This window comes from Hippocampus bargibanti, linkage group LG14 (genome assembly GCF_051943395.1).
Source record: "Hippocampus bargibanti isolate YZ-2025 linkage group LG14, ASM5194339v1, whole genome shotgun sequence".
Classification (NCBI taxonomy): Eukaryota; Metazoa; Chordata; class Actinopteri; order Syngnathiformes; family Syngnathidae; genus Hippocampus; species Hippocampus bargibanti.
Window position 1 is genome coordinate 2,248,044 of NC_142747.1, and position 18,230 is coordinate 2,266,273.

General features: G+C 47.6%; 2 protein-coding genes across 6 annotated transcripts in view; both read right to left on the minus strand.

Moving 5' to 3' along the window:
- Positions 1-2,191: 2,191 nt before the first annotated feature.
- LOC148888004 (P2Y purinoceptor 14-like) lies at positions 2,192-5,465 on the minus strand. 2 transcript variants are annotated; one of them, XM_089014644.1, is made up of 3 exons: positions 5,149-5,465; positions 3,343-4,383; positions 2,192-2,553 (listed from the first exon to the last, which is right to left on the minus strand). In XM_089014644.1, the coding sequence occupies exons 1-3, from the start codon at positions 5,246-5,248 to the stop codon at positions 2,543-2,545; spliced, it is 1,152 nt and encodes a 383-aa protein (XP_088870770.1). In that variant the 5' UTR covers positions 5,249-5,465; the 3' UTR covers positions 2,192-2,542. The 2 variants fall into 2 exon arrangements, with proteins under 2 accessions (XP_088870770.1, XP_088870769.1); XM_089014643.1 differs by having other exon boundaries at positions 2,192-4,383; positions 5,149-5,463.
- Positions 4,275-18,230, minus strand: part of shkbp1 (SH3KBP1 binding protein 1) — a 33,308-nt gene continuing 19,352 nt past the window's right edge. Inside the window, exons 12-18 of one of the 4 annotated variants that reach the window (XM_089014640.1) lie at positions 17,188-17,358; positions 16,834-16,989; positions 16,606-16,702; positions 16,337-16,521; positions 16,154-16,256; positions 15,403-16,090; positions 4,275-4,383 (exon numbers count right to left, since the gene is read on the minus strand). In XM_089014640.1, the coding sequence (XP_088870766.1) occupies positions 15,448-16,090; positions 16,154-16,256; positions 16,337-16,521; positions 16,606-16,702; positions 16,834-16,989; positions 17,188-17,358 (1,355 nt within the window). In that variant the 3' untranslated portion in view covers positions 4,275-4,383; positions 15,403-15,447. Of the gene's footprint in view, positions 4,384-6,109; positions 6,225-11,632; positions 11,757-14,023; positions 16,091-16,153; positions 16,257-16,336; positions 16,522-16,605; positions 16,703-16,833; positions 16,990-17,187; positions 17,359-18,230 lie in introns of those variants that run through there. The other 3 variants (XM_089014639.1, XM_089014641.1, XM_089014642.1) reach the window with 3 other exon arrangements.

Below are 18,230 nucleotides of genomic sequence, written 5' to 3' on the forward strand. Positions count from 1 at the left end.
TAATAATAATAATAATAATAATAATAATAATAATAATAATAATAATAATCGCTATATAGCTAATATGTTTCCTGACTTGACTTGAAGATTGCATCGGCAAGTTAACTTTATCAATTGACAGATATATATATATATATATATATACAGTAAAGTCTCGTTATATCGGTATCGGATATATCGATAGTCCCGGTTATATCGATACTATTTCTATGCACGCACGGAGAAAATTACATGCATAATGTATATATACATACTGTATATATATATATATATATATATATATGTATTTTGTCATGTAATTTTCTCCGTGCGTGCATAGAAATAGTATCGATATAACCGGGACTATCGATATATCCGATATCAATATAACGAGACTTTACTGTATATATATATATATATATATATATATATATATATATATATATATATATATATCATAATAATACATTTAATTTCTAAGCGCCTTTCACAACTCTTAAGGTCACTTCACAGTCACAGGATTTTTTTGTGCGGGTGAGCAGCGGCAGCCATTCGCGCCAACATTCACTCTACCCAGAAGTAACACAGCAGCAAAGTGATGAAAGGAAGAGGAAAGGAAAGAAAGAAGTAGAAAAATAAAATACAGGAGCTGTTGGAAATCTGAGTTATTCCGGGTTGAGTTGGCGCGTGTGGCTGCCGCTGCAGACCCAGAGAGAAAAACTCATCCTGTGACTGTAAAGTGATCTTGAGAGTTTTGAAAGGCACTTAGAAATGAAATGGATTATTATTATTATAATAGCTAGCTGTCTGGCTAGCGAACTATTAGTTATCTATCTCGCTAGCTATCTAGCTAGCTATCCATTAGCTGTCTGGCTATCTAGCTAGCTAGATATTAGCTATCTATTAGCAAGCTAGCTAGCTTTCTATCCATTTGAGTTACTTCCAGGTTGAGTGAACGCTGGCGCGTGTGGCTGCCGCTGCTCACCCGCAGAAAAACATTTAACGGTGACCGTTAAGTGACCTTGAGAGTTTTGAAAGGCGCTTAAAAATGAAATGTATTATTATTATTATTACTCTGGCTGCGCCATCTTAAAGTCAAAAAACTAAATAACAAAAAATTTGACAACACAAAGACACAGTCATTCATTCTTCAGCACTTGCTGTACCCTCTTTGTGACATGAAGCAGTTATAGATGAAAGAGGAGAGGGTCACTAGTTTTCAAATTTGAAGTAATTAATAATGACTGTTATTGTAGTTGACAGTATATACGACGATTAGAATTTTTTTGTTGTTGGTACTTTAGCTAGTATGGAATTTCACAGGTTAGATTTGCTTTCGCGGACCGAACGAAATGTTGTGGCGGGCTGGATTCGGCCCTCGGGCATTGACTTTGACACTTTGTGGTGTAAATGAATATCAGAGGGCAAAATGTCACCAAGAGAAAGCGATCTTCTTAAGTGATTGTGCGCAACCTATCACAGTCACAGGATCAGTTTTTTTTTTGTGGGTGAGCAGCGGCAGCCGCACGCGCCAGCGTTCACTCAACCCGGAAGTAACTCAAATAGATAGAAAGCTAGCTAGCTATATAGCTAATGGATATTACAGATAGATATCTCGTCAGCCATATAGATAACCCGCTAGCCAGCTAGCTATATAGCCAGCAAGCCAGCTATATAGCAAATAACTAGCTAGATTTTAGTCCTTTTATGATAATATCAATAATAATACATTTCATTCTAAGCGCCTTTCAAAACTCGCAAGGACACATCACAGGATATTTTTTTTGCGGCTGAGCAGCGGCAGAAATGTCAAGTAGACTTGGTGTATAGCTAGCTAGCTATATAGCTAATATACAGATAGCTAGCTTGCTAGCCAGCTAGCCAACCAGCTAGATAGCTAACGAGGCAGCTGATAAATAGCAAATACTGTAGATAGCAAATAGCTAGCTAGCTTTTACCCTTGCTTAAAAAAAATTAGCTAGCGAGATATCTAGCCAGCCAGCTAGATAGCTATATAGCTAATAGATAGCTAGCTAGATAGCCAGCCAGCTAGATAGCGAATAGCTCGCTGGCTCGATGAGCTAACATGGCTCACTCTTCTTCAAGTCTTTTTTCTTTTTATGAAAGGATTATGAGAAAAAATGGAATACACTATGCCAAAAGATTTATGAGCCTTCTTGCAAGCTGCATAAAATAGACCTCTTTATAAAGTACAAAAAAATGAACGGCAAACCATTCCCCACACAACATGTTTTATTCAAAACCTTTTGCCCAGGTTGGAAAATTCTTCAGATTCTATTCAGAAAATCTGGGATGTAAGAAAAGCTGGTCAAACGATGATGAGGTGACGTTTAGGCCACGAGGGCGTGGCGGCACCGCCCTCTTTTGGTGAGGCGGCGCCACTGCAGAAGACAGTTTCCCAAGTGTCCGCGAGGGGGCGGTAAAATACACGAAATGAAGAAGGGCGTCAATCTTCTTTTCCTTTCGGCTTTTCCCTCCAGGGGTCGCCACAGCGAATCAGTATCCTTCATCTCACACCAGCTTCCTTGATGCCCTCTTTGCGTCAATAATAATCTAATAATACATTCATTTATAAGCGCCTTTCCAAACTCTCAAGGTCACAGGATAGGTTTTTCTGTTGGTGAGCAGTGGCAGCCACACACGCCAGCGTTCACTCAACCCAGAAGTAAATAGAAAGCTAGCTAGCTAGTAGATAGCTAATAGGTAGCCAACAGATAACTCGCTAGTTAGCTAATACACTGAATGTCTCTATTAAATACACAAATAGAAAGTTAGCTAGCTAGCTAGTAGATAGCCAACAGATAGATAACTAGCCACTGAGATAGCTCTATAGCTAATAATAATAATAATAAGTTTAATTTATAAGTGCCTTTCAAAATTCTCAAGGTCACTTTACAGTCACTTCAAATAGACAGAAAGCTAGCCAGCCAGCCAATAGCTAGCTAAATTTAAATACTATTTACTACCATACATCCAGTAAAATATTATGACCCACAGGTATCTATTGGCTATTGATTAGCTAGCTAGCTAGCTTTCTACTTCCGGGTTCAGTGAATGCTGGCGCGTGTGGCTGCCGCTGCTCACCCACAGAAAAAAAATGTATCCTGTGACTGTAAGGTGACCTTGAGAGTTTTGAAAGGCGCTTAAAAATAAAATGTATTCTTCTTATTATATATAGCCATCTAGCTTTCCATCTATTTGAGCTATTCAGCTCGCCAATATTTGACCTATCCAGCTGGCTAATAGTTTGCTAATCGCTAAATGGCTAATAGCTTCCAGCTAGATAGCCAGCCAGCCTGATACCTCATAGACAGCAAATAGATAGCTAGCTAGTTTCCTCACCTTCCCTCGTCTCTTCGGGTCGGCTTCCCGAGACCTTTTCCCCCGAGCCACGACGGCGCCAAATGTTGCCGGGACCGGGCGCGACGGCGAGAGAGACAGCCCCCTGGCCCGCCGAGGTCTTCCCAAGCAAAGAGTCCCTGAACCTCGGGCACATGAAGAAGTAGACGACGGGATCCAGGCAGACGTTGACGGCGGACAGGAAGAGTGTAGCTTCCTTAGCCTGGAAGAGCAGGAAGCACCAGCGCCGCCCCAAAGCCCACCTCGGCATCTGGCTGAGGGTGTAGGGCACGCGGCAGACGTGGTAGGGCGCGTAGCACACCAGGAAGACGGCCAGCAGGCAGAAGATGCTGCGGTTGGACCTGTGCCGCACGCCGCCGCGGAGGCGGTAGATGCGACGCACGATGGAGGAGTAGCAGAAAGCCAGAACTAGCGCGGTGAGCCAGAAGAGGGCCACGCTGAAGAAGGTGGACGCCCGGTGCCACCGGACCCCCAGCGGGCTTTTCGGGCCGAGGCAGCGGCCGGGCTCCCCGTCGGCGGCGGGCCGTCCGGCCAGCGCCGCGTTGGGTAGCGTGCACAGGCCCAGGAGGCCCCAGGCCAGCAGCGCCAGAAGCCGGGCCCCGCCGGCGCTCCGCAGGAAGCGGCCCGACGCCAACCGGGGGCCCTGCGCCATCTTGACGTAGCGCTCCAGGCCGATCAGGCCCACGAAGACGATGCCGGCGTACATGCAGCAGTAGAAGAGCGGCGAGGCGTAGCGGCAGGTGAGCGCCTGCAGGCGCCGGCCCCCCAGGCCAAGCTGGGACGCCGCCCGGAAGGGAAAGGTGGCCAGCATCAGCAGGTCGGCCACCACCATGTTCTTCAGGTAGACCACCAGGGCGGAGTCGCCGGGCACCCGCAGGAAGATCCGGGCGGCGGCGCCGTTGAGCGGCGCCCCTGCCGCAAACAGCGCCAAGTAGAGCGAGGGCAGCACCTGACGAGTCAAGGCGCTGCTCACGTCCGATTGGTTGAGGGCCGGGTGGGCGGAGCCGTTCACAGGACCCATCCCTGAAAAGGTCACACGGAGCGGAGCCACGTCAAGACTGTGCCGAACGTTTAACAAATCCGCTTCGCGTGGCGTCGGCGGAGGAGCCTCATTGCCAGATCCGCCGCCACCAAATCCCCAAATGGGTTTTCAGAGGTTTTTGACGCTCGGAACTCGGAGGTTTAAGGTTTAATTTAGACTGTGCTTACAACAGACTTCTGAGGCCGATCCCACGTAGGCTTAGTCATGCACATGAGGTGAAACCAGAGCCAGGGATAGAACAATAGAGGTCATTAGATTGGCTAATGAGGTGAATCCAGAGCCAGGGATAGAACTATAGTGGTAATCAGATAGGACAGGTAATCAGATTGGCTAATAAGGGGAAATCAGAGCCAGGGATAGAACCATAAAGGTAATCAATTTGGAGAGGTAATCAGATTGGCTATTAAGGGCAAATCAGAGCCAGGGATAGAACAATAGAGGTTATCAGATTGGCTAATGAGGTGAATCCAGGCCAGGGATAGGACAGTAGAGGTCATAGGATTGGCCAATGAGGTGAATCCAGGCAAGGGATAGAACTACAAAGGTCATCAGAGTGGAGAGGGTATCAGATTAGCTAATGAGGTGAAATCAGAGCCAGGGATAGAACTGTAGTGGTCATCAGATTGGCCACTGCTCCCTCAACCTTAGCAGCAGGGACCTATCAGAGGGAGGTCTGGCAAGGCCACCTCTGTCCATTAGGGATATAGGGCCATTGTTACCAGCACAACTTTAGTTGGTTGACGAACCTCTTCGGATGAGAAGCGAAACGTCCGACACCTTCACATTCGCCGCGTCGTTCAGTCCACACGGTCGGACTCGGACTATCGTGCAAACGCCTCGTTTCATGCAGCAAATATCGGCAAAAGCAGAACGAGACCCCCAAAAGTTGCCATCTTGATCACCAACACAATCGGGCCAGTCGGCGTATTGTTTCACGATCACGGTCAGAAAGATTTCGGAAGCAAGAAGGCGACATTGACTCACCGCATACACAATGAGAGAAAAGCTGCGCAGCAGGACTTGAGTCTTGATACGTTGTCACTCTTCACGTTGCTCAATCTTCACTCCAGTCGCCCCCCCCCTGCAAATCCACCGACATGGTCCAATGCCCCTCCCCCACTGGTGATGTGTCGTGTGTCATTTGCGAACGAGCCGGTTTTTAGAGCCGGATCGCTGATCCGAACGAAGGAGCTCCTAACAAGGAGCCGGAAATGAGAGTCAACTTTTTTCTCCTCTATTCCCCAGCCCCAGTCTTTGGTTAGGAGGAGGGAGGGGAGAATTACAGACACACGCAGCAGTGAGAAGAAAAACAGTTGAATGGAGGACATTTCTGAGAACTTAGCAGAGGAGCTGGGGAGCTAGTGCAGGACGCATGCACTGTTTTGGAGCCATTTGAGCAGGTCACTGGAGATCAGTGTAGAGAGGGATAGTGGACAAATGTTAGCACATTATGCTATTATTATTATTCAATTATTATTATTTTTACTGGTTGGTATTATAGCATTATTAATATGAAAAGCAAATTAGTGACAGCTGATCATCAGACCTGAGTAAACACATGCAAAGTGAGTTAGTGAATGCTCTCTGTGCACATATAGATATAAAGCCATATCAATAAAAATATTTGATATAATGTATTTTTTTACATGAGTAATTTGTTTTTCACATAATTTGACATCATTTTTGGTAGTTAATTCATTTAAGCCCCCTCCATGAGTCATCACCTTACCGTGGTGGAGGGGTTTGTGTGTCCCAATGATCGTAGGAGCTAGGTTGTCTGGGGCTTCATGCCCCTGGTAGGGTCACCCATGGCAAACAGGTCCTGGGTGAGGGACCAGACAAAGTACGACTCAGAAGACCCCACATGATGAAAAAGACAAATGGATTTGGTTTTCCCTTGCCCGGACGCGGGTCACCGGGGCCTCTCTCTGGAGCCAGGCCTGGAGATGGGGCTCGTTGGCGAGCGCCTGGTGGCCGGGCCTAAACCCATGGGGCCCGGTCGGGCTCAGCCCGAAGAGGAAACGTGGGTCCCCCTTCTCAAGGGCTCACCACCCATGGGAGGGGCCAGAGGGGTCGGGTGCAATGTGAGCTGGGCAGCAGCCAAAGGCGGGGACCCTGGCGGTCCGACCCTCGACTGCAGAAGCTAACTCTGGGGACGTGGAATGTCACCTCTCTTACAGGGAAGGAGCCTGAGCTGGTGCACGAGGTTGAAAAGTTCCGACTAGACATAGTTGGGCTTGCCTCCACACACAGCCTTGGTTCCGGTACCAGACCTTCCGGACCGCTTCGAGGAAATTCTGGTCCACTATCCGGCGTCTCAGGAGGGGAAAGCAGTGCACCACTAACACTGTGTACAGTGAGAGTGGGGCGCTGCTGACTTCGACTCGAGACGTCGTGAACCGGTGGGCAGAGTACTTCGAAGACCTCCTCAACTCCACCAACACGCCTTCCTTGGAGGAAGCAGTGTCTGGGGACTCCGAGGTGGGCCCTCCGATCCTTGTGACTGAAGTCACCGAGGTGGTTAAAAAGCTCCTCGGTGGCAAGGCCCCGGGGGTGGATGAGATCCGACCGGAGTTCCTAAAGGCTCTGGATGTTGTGGGGCTGTCCTGGCTGACACGCCTCTGCAACATTGCGTGGTCATCGGGGAGAGTGCCTCTGGATTGGCAGACCGGGGTGGTGGTCGCCCTTTTTAAAAAGGGGGACCAACTACAGAGGGATCACACTCCTCAGCCTCCCTGGAAAGGTCTATTCAGGGGTCCTAGAGGGGCGGGTCCATCGGAAAGTCGAGCCTCAGATTGAGGAGGAACAGTGTGGTTTTCGTCCCGGCCGCGAAACAGTGGACCAGCTCTACACCCTTAGCAGGGTCCTCGAGGGCGCATGGGAATTCGCCCAACCACTCTACATGTGTTTTGTGGACTTGGAGAAAGCGTTTGACCGTGTCCCTCGTGGAGTTCTGTGGAGGGTACTTCGGGAGTATGGGGTACAGGAGCGGCTGATACGGGCCATTCGGTCCCTATATGACCGATGTCAGAGTCTAGTTCGCATTGCCGGCAGTAAGTCGGAATCGTTTCCAGTGAGGGTTGGGCTCCGCCAAGGCTGCCCTTTGTCACCGATTCTGTTCATAACCTTTATGGACAGAATTTCTAGGCGTAGCCGAAGCGTTGAAGGTTTCCGTTTTGGTAGCCTCAGTATAGCATCTCTGCTTTTTGCAGATGATGTTGTACTGTTGGGGCCTTCAAGTGGAGCTCTCCAACTCTCGCTGGAGCGTTTCGCAGCCGAATGTGAAGCGGCTGGGATGAGAATCAGCACCTCCAAATCTGAGACAATGGTTCTCAGTCGGAAAAGGGTGGAGTGCCCTCTACGGGTCAGGGAGGAGATTTTGCCTCAAGTGGAGGAGTTTAAGTATCTGGGTGTCTTGTTCACGAGTGAGGGTGTAAGGGAGCGAGAGGTCGACAGGCGGATCGGTGCGGCGTCTGCCGTGATGCGGACTTTGTACCGATCTGTCGTGGTGAAGAAGGAGCTGAGCCAAAAAGCAAAGCTCTCAATCTACCGGTCGATCTACGTCCCAACCCTCATCTATGGTCACGAGCTATGGATTGTGTCCGAAAGAACGAGATCCCGGATGCAAGCGGCCGAAATGAGCTTTCTCCGTCGGGTGTCCGGGCTCTCCCTTAAAGATAAGGTGAGAAGTTCAGACATCCTGGAGGGGCTCGGAGTCGAGCCGCTTCTCCTCCACATAGAGAGAAGCCAGATGAGGTGGCTCGGGCATCTGATTAGGATGCCCCCGGGACGCCTCCCTCGTGAGGTGTTCCGGGCATGCCCCACTGGCAGGAGACCCCGGGGACGACCCAGAACACGCTGGAGAGACTATGTCTCCCAGCTGGCATGGGAACGCCTCGGGATCCGCCAGGACGAGCTAGAAGAAGTGGCTGGGGAGAGGGAAGTCTGGGCTTCCCAACTGAAGCTGCTGCCCCCGCGACCCGACCCCGGATAAGCGGCAGAAGATGGATGGATGGATTAATTTAAGCAAAAAAAAAATGAGGAGCCATTTGGGAGCCAAAAGAGCTGGATCTCTTTAGTGAGCCGATCCAAAAGAACCGGCTCTCTGAAAGGAGCTGGAATTCCCCTCACTATCCCCCACGTGCCATCTCTTTCTCTCTGTTTGAAGTTTTTGCACCTTCCTGATGCTGAGATAAGAGGAAGCGTCCCAGACCGAGCGGCAGAATGGCAGGAAGGGCCGAGCGCTCGACAGCGGCGGGAGGTCCAGCATCTCTGCTGGAACAACATCCGCGCACGTGCGCCACGGCTAGGGCCTTCCTTGCTCGCCGGCGGGCGTGCAAGCGCAAATCTAAACACGCCCGCTGCTTCTTTGAATTGCGCAAACACCTTTGATCCTTTCAAGTTTCTGCACACGTCGTCCCAAATTTGGCCAAATTGTCCCGCACAAAAACCTTCTGATTACAAAAGTGGCGGGATGGAAGCCCCGCTCCCCAACCACCCAGCGTCATTTTATAATAATAATAAATTTCATTTTGAGCGAATTGCGCCCCTTGTGGCCATGCATATATAGCAGATGCACAGAAAAAAATGAATGGACTTTTTTCCCCTAACACAGAGGTCGGGAACCATTTTGACTAAGAGAGCCATAAAAGTAAAATATTTAGAAATGTTTTTCAGTGAGAGCCACACACACGCACACACACACACACAAACACATACGCACGTTATTTCAATGTCAGAATATATTACAGTAAAGTCTAGTTATATCGATATTCTCGGGAGTCTGAAAAAATATCGATATAACCGGATGGAGCAGCCGAACTGCAATAAAAGGGGGCAATAAATGGGGAATCTTTGATATGGCATGTAATTTTCTCCTTGGACTGCGTATTTAGCAAGACTAAAGTATTGTGACGTTCGGTGTTTGTGTTGTGCATGTTTGGGGGCTGGGGCTTGGGAGGACCCGACAACGGGGTTCGAGAGTGTGCCTGAATAGAATGACTGCGCGTCAGTTGTGGCGTAAGAACAGCTCCTATTTGTATGTGATAACTGCTACGTTTTGTTATTAAAAAGACCGACGCGCTATACCAGCGACTGTGTGCATCATTTGCTACGCTGAGGGGCATTACAGTATGTTTCAGATGCTATTGCAGCAGTAATGAAAGATGTGAGCTCTGCTACGCCTTTTTTATTGTGCTAGCGTATGACAGTTCAAAACACACGGAAGTTGGTCACGTGACTGGGGCTTGGGAGGACCCGACAACGGGTTTTGAGAGAGTGCCTGAATAGAATGACTGCGCGTGAGTTGTGGGATAACAACAGCTCCTGTTTGTATGTGATAACCATAGAAATAGATAGGTTTAGAAGTGCCCAAAGGAGGCAATAGCATTGCGCCCGCGGTCACCAGGTCGTGACGTCACTGATGACGTCACGAGTTGTAGCCTCTGACACAGTTCCGTACCATATGAATAATTTTTGCTCGTTTTTCGTCGATTTTCTTCCGGTATTCGACGAAATTCTAATACTTTGTGGCTAAATATGTTTTAGAAGACAACTACTTCACTCTCACGTCGTCTTTCGGCGCGATGTGAAGTCGGACAAGTCCAAAAACCTCAACTTTCAAGATCAGATATGCTTTGGATTATAATTTTTTTATAATCCAAAACATACAATTGCAATTAAATACACCACTATTGATGTATATTTATTCAGAGTCTAAAAATGTTATGAAAAATAGAAATGACAGCTCTTTAAGATTGAAAATTGAAATACATACAGTAAAGTCTCGTTATATCGATATTCAAGGGAGTCCGAAAAAATATCGATATAACCAGGACTATCGATATATCCGACCCTGTTTGCATGTAATTTTCTCCGTGCGTGCATAGAAATAGTATCGATATAACCGGGACTATCGATATATCTGATATCGATATAACGAGACTTTATATATAATTATCTTTTGAGTGTGATTGTAACCAATCTTCAAACGTGAAAAAAATAACATTCATAAAGAATGATCATACTTAATTGGTGATCGGAATTGGACTAAATCAGAAATTGTAGAGGATTAGGTAACACTGTGTATCGTGTATATATGTATGTGTGAAATCTACAACGGATCAAAAAGATCAAGAAGTAATTATTAGTATGTTGTATGAGCAGAGTCGGCTAACCTGGGGCGCGTTTCACTAAACTTTGCTATTTAGCAATATTGCTAAGCGTTAACAATATTGCTAAATGATGTTTAGTGAGACAAGTTTTTAGCGTTAACAATGAATTTAGCAATATATTAGCAATATTGCTAAGTTAGCAATGTTTTAGTGAAACGCACACCCCTGCAGTTCAAATTTAGTGTCGAATTAGTTACATGCTTGGGGAGGCAGAGCCAATTCAATTTCATACTAATGAAGAACAGCTAGAACGTACTTATACACGGTCGAAGATCGAAAACAGGACGAAAATTAGTCGCTAAAACATCGCAAAACAAATTATTATTTTTTTCTTTTTATAGAAATGTCATTTTCACTCACTTGAAGAATGAAATTCCTTTGTTTTTCAGCTTGTAGTTGAAGCATCCGTAAGCGAAACATTGTGGCCCCCAACTGTTATTCCTTTTTACAGCATCCATACGTTAAATAGACCTAAATACGCTCAAAACTATCCTATTTCTATGCCAAACCAAGCCACGTTACTATGGACGCTACAACTCGTGCCGTCACTTCCGGGTTTGCAATCAACCTCGTCTCTACGCCACTTCTAAACCTATCTATTTCTATGGTGATAACTGCTACGTTTTGTGATTAAAAATCGATATAAACAGAGCAAAATGGCCGGCGGGAGATGAAAAATGGCACCTTAGTAACCAGATTATCGTAATAACCATGTATCGTGCTAAACGGAACTAATTATACATAAAAAGATTAGAAATTTCCCGGGAAATGAAAATACAGTAAAGTCTCGTTATATCGATAGTCCCGGTTATACCGATACTATTTCTATGCACACACTGAGAAAATTATATGCAAACAGGGTCGGATATATCGATAGTCCCGGTTATATCGATATTTTTTCGGACTCCCTTGAATATCGATATAACGAGACTTTACTGTAGTATCTTAATAAGCAGTACTATCAATGTAACCGATATCGATATAACGAGACTTTACTGTATTTAAAATAACTTTGTGATAATACTCACCATTAATATGAATAGTTTTCCGTTTCTCATGATTGTTAAAAAAAATCCAGCCAAAATGATTGAAATGAAAGTCAACTTGCCGGGTCCATGGGTGAAGCTACTGCTAGCTGGCCTGCACACTGCTCATTAGCTTGCACGCTTGCTTTCTGCTGTCTATCAAAGAAGTACATTGATGCTAACGTTAGCATGGGGATTGTCAAAGTGCCATTGATATTCAACTGTTTCATTCGCGGTTGAAAATCCTACTTTGCAACCTTCAGACAAGTTTGAAAACGTAATTCCTAAAGTCGTCCCTTGTTTGAAATTGAACAAACACGGTCTCAAGTGTAAAACCAATTAGATACAGTGCAGTTTGTTTCTTTGGTTGCAATACAATATCGCATTTATTGTACAGAAAATAATGTATGTTTTGTGTAGTTTTTGGGCTTATTTAGTTGAAAGTTGTGTTTTGTGGGGACCTGGGAACGGATTGTTCTCATTTTAATGGTTTCCTATGGGAAATTAATGTTTGGAGTGCACACTTTCCGCTTTACACACACTTTCTGGGAGCCATTTGGGTTCGTGAGCCGAGATACTGAACTGTATACAGTGAGACCTCAGTTTACGAACACCTTATCTTACGAACGTCAAATTTATGAAAATTAAACCTTGAAATACGCACTATTTTCATGATACACAACCACCACGGCTGGTGGAGTAATCTTCGACGGAAGAACACCAAAGCACACGACCTTCGGATCTGGCGGAGTGATCTTCCGCGGAAGCACACGACCAAACAGCGCTCCAGCCGGGCCACCTTTCCACAACCCCTCTCATTGAATGCACACGTCGCCTCCTTGGAGCTTTTTGCTGATAATTTTACTATGATGGGACCGAAAAAAAACCCAACACTGGCTCGGGCTATGCTAAGTCAACCATTGCTACCATTCTCCGAAACAGACAAGCCATGAAAGGTGCGTCTGTTGCAAAAGGTGTTTCCGTGCTCTCAAAGCGACGGTCTCGGGCAATCGAAGAAGTTGAAAAACTGTTAATTTGGATTACCGAAAAGCAGCTATCCGGCGACAGCGTGAGTAAAGCTATTTCATGCGAGAAAGCACGGCTAATTCACGCCGATATCGCCATGCGCCAACCCGGAAGTTCGGCGCTTATTGAGGATTTTAAAGCCAGCAACGGATGGTTCGAGAACATCTGAGGAGGAGATGGCTGCAGCATCAAGTGAGCTCATCAAGGCAATGTTGGTAAAGTGGAATGATGTGCAGGCTTTTACCGAACAGTTCCATCCAGAAAAGACTGTGGCTATGAGAATCGTCAACATGATGAACGATAATGTGATGCCTCTGCTTCGTAAGACCTTACAAGTCAGAAAGCAACAGGTGTCAATTAAGAGGTTTTTAATCAGCAAAAATGATGAGGAGTCTCCAAAGAAGCAAAGAGAAGCCACACCAGAGGTTAAGTTACCAACAGTCCTTATGGAAGGTGACTCTCCTTCCATAAGCCATCAACGACCATCAAAAAGGTAAATAAAACTTTATTTTACAGCACAGTTTATTTCTTTAATTACAGTCCCCATGTAATGCGCCTCTCTTTCCAAACAGCAATTCCCTTTGACCTTCGACCTCCAACGCCATTCCATCAAGCCATCAATGACCATCACAAATGTAAATAAAGTGACTTTATTATACAGTGCAATGTATTTCTTTCATTACAATACAATAGCACATTTATTATACATAGAATAAGGTATGTTGTGTGTAGTTTTAAGGCTTATTTAGTTTAAAAGTATACTTTATGGAAACCCGGGAGGATTATTCCCATTTTAATGGTTTCCTATGGGATTTTTTTTGTGATACACACTTTTTGGCTTACACACTCTGTCTGGGAACCAATTAAGTTCGTAAGCTGAGGTCTCACTGTATCTTTCTAGTTGTCTGGCTAGCTATCTCGTTCGCAATCTATGAGCTAGATAGCTCGTCTTCTATCTATTTGAGTTACTTTCAGGTTGAGTGAACACTGGCGTGTGGGGCTGCCGCTGCTCACCCACAAAAAACTAATCCTGTGACTGTAAAGTGACCTTGAGGGTGTCATGATCTGGTTGGCGACCAACGGGGGGCGCTGTCGCCCCCGCCTACACCTCACAGGTGCTGGTCGTCCCGATCAGATTGGCGACCAGCGGGTAGCGACGTCAGCCCTGCCGGCAGCCTCGCAGGTGCTGGTCGTTATAATCAATGACACTTAAAAGCACACCGGGCACGATCATCCGGTGCCGATTCATTGTTTGTTTCCTGCTTGTTTGCTGCATGCATTGTGTACGAGTTTGTTTAACCTTGGCGGACTTTTACACTTGGTTTTCTTTTGCTACTTTGTATTTTTTCCATTCAGATCATTTTGATGTTTTACATTTTGTTACTGCTGATACAATTTGTCAAACAACCTCCTGCTCCCTCCTGCCTGCTTTTTGGGATCCGCACCCGCCATCACCACCTCGCAAACCGTGTCAGAGGGTTTTGAAAGGGGCTTATAAATGAAATGTATTATTATTATTAGTCATGGTATTGTTTCATTGCAAATTAGAATCACAGTAGAACCTTTTCTCTCCACAAAGGCGAATCTTCCGTCCATTCAACATCATTTTTTTAACTCGTCAGGCTTATTAAAAAGGGGGCGTTTACCTGTTTCAACATCAACGGCCATTGGTCAGTATTATCCAATCAAAATTGTGCTTTTCGTCAACTGCCGCCCAAACAGGAAATGAGGAGCGAAAAAGCGAGAATATGTACACTATTTCGTTTTATCGGCGAGCCAGATGCAATCATCAAAAGAGCCGACACCTGCCCTAATAAAAGTGTGGTGGCACTTGATTCCAAGAATCCCTTTGTCAGTTTATTTATTGCATAGCACAGAGGGACAAACAATTGTTATTTACCGAAAAAATGTGACCCCGCCTTGAAAAATAACAACAAACGTTATTTGGGCACTTGGAGGCAGAAAAAGCTAAGTCCCCCCCCACCCTGCTGCTAGCAATGCAAGTAAGTCAGGAAACATATCTATCTCGTTAGGTAGCTATCTAGCATTCTATTAGCTAGCTAGCTTTCTATGAATTTGAGTTACTTCCAAGTTGAGTGAACGCTGGCGCGTGTGGCTGCCGCTGCTCACCCACAGAAAAACTGATCCTGTGACTGTAAAGTGACCTTGAGAGTTTTGAAAGGCACTTAGAAATCAAATTTATTATTATTATCAAATGGATAGAAAGCTAGCTAGCTAGCTAGCTAATTCTTACGTGTAAAGATTGAAATATGCTACTCATTTCTGTGTATTTATTTAATTAGTGACGTTCAGTGTATTAGCTATCTCGCTAGCTATCAGCTAGGTGGCCTGATATCGAGCTTGCTATCTGGCTATCTATTAACTGGCTATTTGCTAGCGAGGTAGCTTTTCTATCTATTTGAGTTTATTCCGGGTTGTGTGCTGTCTATTAGCTATTTACTTGCTGGCTATCTAGCTTTCTGTCTATTGAGTGAACGCTGGCGCGCGTGGCTGCCGCTGCTCACCCACAGAAAAACCTATCCTGTGGTTGTAAAGTGAGAGTTTTGAAAGGCGCTGAGAAATGAAATGTATTGTTATTATTATCATTATTATCTGGGCACGAGGAGGCAGAAAAAGCAAAGATCCCCCCTCCCTGATGCTAGCAATCCAAGTAGTCCATGTCCACAAAGGGGGAAAATTTGAACAACAGCGGATTCAGTTTTTGTTTGGGTGTGGTAACCATGGCAACCCACAAGCATTCCATTTGGCTACTCACGTTCAGGTTTGGACCTGGGGGGGCGACGTCTGGACACCCGAGCAATCAGAAGCTGGTCTCGTTCATGTGCGGCTTGGGGCCGGTCGGTGGGGGGGCGGCACCGGAGGGGGCGTCCGCGCCGGGCGGACTGTCGGGTGACGGCGTGACGTCCGACGACGGGGAAGTCGCGCTTCGGCGCCCCGATACGGGCGTTTGCGTGCGCGTTGGGCTGGTGGCGGCGGGCGACGAGGATGAAACGGTGCCGGCGTGGAGGTGGCGAGGGGCGAGTGTGGCGGAAAAAGCGGCGGGCTTCCTGGGGGCCAAACGCGCCTCCAGCTCGCCGCACAGGGCCAGACTCCGCCTCCCGGCCTCGACGCCCCCACTAACCCCGCCCCCCTCGGAGCCTTTGGCCAGCTCCTGGCAGCGCTCCACAAAACTGCCCCTGCGCGTCCACCCGCATTCGCGCTCGGCCTGCCGGCGGGGGCGGGGGCTGCACCCCGGGAGACACCGCGGTCCGTAGGCGGAAAAGGTGGGGGGCGGCGGCGGTCCCGGGGACAAGTCTCGCGTGGGCTTGGCGAGAGGGGCCGGGGGCGGAGCTTGGCGAGGAAGACTCCCGCAGAGAGACGCGGCGCCATGGCCGCCTCCCCTCCCCCCCACCGAAGAGAACGTTCGATCCGTTCGGAGGCCTTCGCACCAACCTGACGAAAGACTGAAAACGCCGGCGCATGAACAACTTTGCCCGAGCCGCGACGGCGCGGGTTTGCGCGCCCACCTGCACGTGGACGTTCGCGGCGTGCTGTCGGGAGTTCTGGTGAGAGCCAGGTCACACTGGTCCAGGAGCTCCAGAAGCTCCTCCTCGGTCGGACCACCCAGCGCTGCAAGGCAAGGCGTGAGGCTCATGGGGAATTGGGGTGGGGCGCACCGCCTGGGCCCCACCCCAATTGCGACGCCTCACCTCGGATGTCCACCTTGCCAGCGATCTCCATGGCGGTGGTGAGGTCCCACATCTGGATGCTCCCGTTGGCGTGGCCGCTGAACAGGTAGCGGCGGGGCCGTGAGCCGATGCGGCTGGACCCCTCGCACTCATGAACCACGAACGCTGTGATGGACGTGCCGTCCACCGAGCGCACCTCGCACACCCTGACGCCGACGCACAACAAGCGTGTCACTCCCGCACGTGGATTGTAAATCGTGCGCTGCCCATACGGACGGACGGACGGTGACCTTTTGCCGTTAGACGAGAGTCTGACGTAGAGTTTGTCGGTGTCCGGGACCACCCTCTGGATGAAAACCTGCTGGTCATCCCGCTCGCCGTACGGCCCTGACAACACCACAACGGAGGAGAAAGGTCAACGTGACGGAGGAGGCCTGCCAAGCTTCACCAAAGCTTCATTTCGGCAACTGCCGATGAAAAAAAAAAAAAAGCATTAGGTGTTACGCGGCTACGCTAACCTATCTCGGTGCCGGCGCCGCAGCCCCCCTGCCCGTCCACTTCATCCAGGCTGAGGATCTTGAATGAGGTGAGCGGCGTGGAACCCGGCTGGGTGGAGATCATCCCCCGGAAGCGGGTCACGGTCCAGGTGCGCACATGGTTGTTGTCGGCACAAACTGGAAAGTGGGTGACCACGGCGTTAGCGCTAACGCCGGGCTAACGTGAGCGGCAACGGCGGGATAACGTTAGCGGCAATGCCGGGCTAACGTTAGCGCCAACGCCGGGCTAACGTTAGAGCTAACGCCGGGCTAACGTTAGTGCTAACACCGGGCTACCGTTAGCGCTAACGCCGGGCTAACACCGGGCCGCGTTACCTGAGATGAGGTGCTTCTCAGACAGCATGATCTTGGTGACGGGGCTGCGGTGGACCGAAAAGGTCTGGAAGAGTTGCGGGCCTGAGCCCACCGTCTCCGGGTGCTGCACGATAACACGAACCGCTCCAGAACTGGTCCCGTACGCAATCTCGATCCAGTTGCCGCTGTCGCCTGATGAGTGCAGCAAACAGTGCGTGTTGATCAAGTCCTCGGGATTTCCAAGAGTCTACATGACGTTTGGATGAAAAGGACTAACAGCTAGCTAGCTATTTGCTATCTATTTATTAGCTGGCTAGCTAGCTATATGGCTGGCTCGCTAGCTATCTATCTGTATATCTATTAGCTATATAGCTAGCTTTCTAGCTATCTAGGTCACAGAGTCTACTTGACATTTGGATGAAAAGGACTAAAAGCTAGCTAGCGATTTGCTATTTATTAGCTGGCTAGCTAGCTATATGGCTGGCTTGCTAGCTATATAGCTGGCTTGCTAGCTATCTAGCTGCTGGCTAGCTAGCTTTCTGGCTGACAAGCTATCTATCTATATATTAGCTATATACAGTGACGTGCAGTCAGGTGAGGCAGGTGAGGCTATGCCTCACCTGTCATCATGGAAATGTCAAATGACAAAATAAATGAAACAGTTATATTTATTTAGTGATTTGTACTTTAACGTTTTTTTCCATTTAATTTCACCATTTTTGGATTTTTTTTCTAAATCGCTGAATTTTCACATTTACCGTTCAAATACTAAGTAGAGACAAGCGGTGAGGCAGCAGCTGGCTGAGCCTCACCATGGATTGCGCAATCACTATGCTAACTGTGTTGGCTTGCTCTGCAGTGAGACTGCATTGCTGTCCCTCTGCATATCACTATTAAAGTGTTCAAAAGCTTTTAGTATATGAACTAAATGTCTACAGTTTAGCTGGTGTATATAATGTACAGTCACTGTACATTATACAACACTGTACTACAGTGTTTATTTTATTTTTATCAAAACTTTGTGCATAGGTGCACACAGTTCTCCTGCCTCATGACAGGGGGCG

Coding starts and splice junctions, on each gene's coding strand:
- LOC148888004 (XM_089014643.1), bottom strand. CDS start 5,248: ATGAAACGAGGCGTTTGCACGATAGTCCGAGTCCGACCGTGTGGACTG. Junction 4,384..5,148: donor TTCGCTTCTCATCCGAAGAG/GTTCGTCAACCA, acceptor TGACCTTTTCAG/GGATGGGTCCTGTGAACGGC.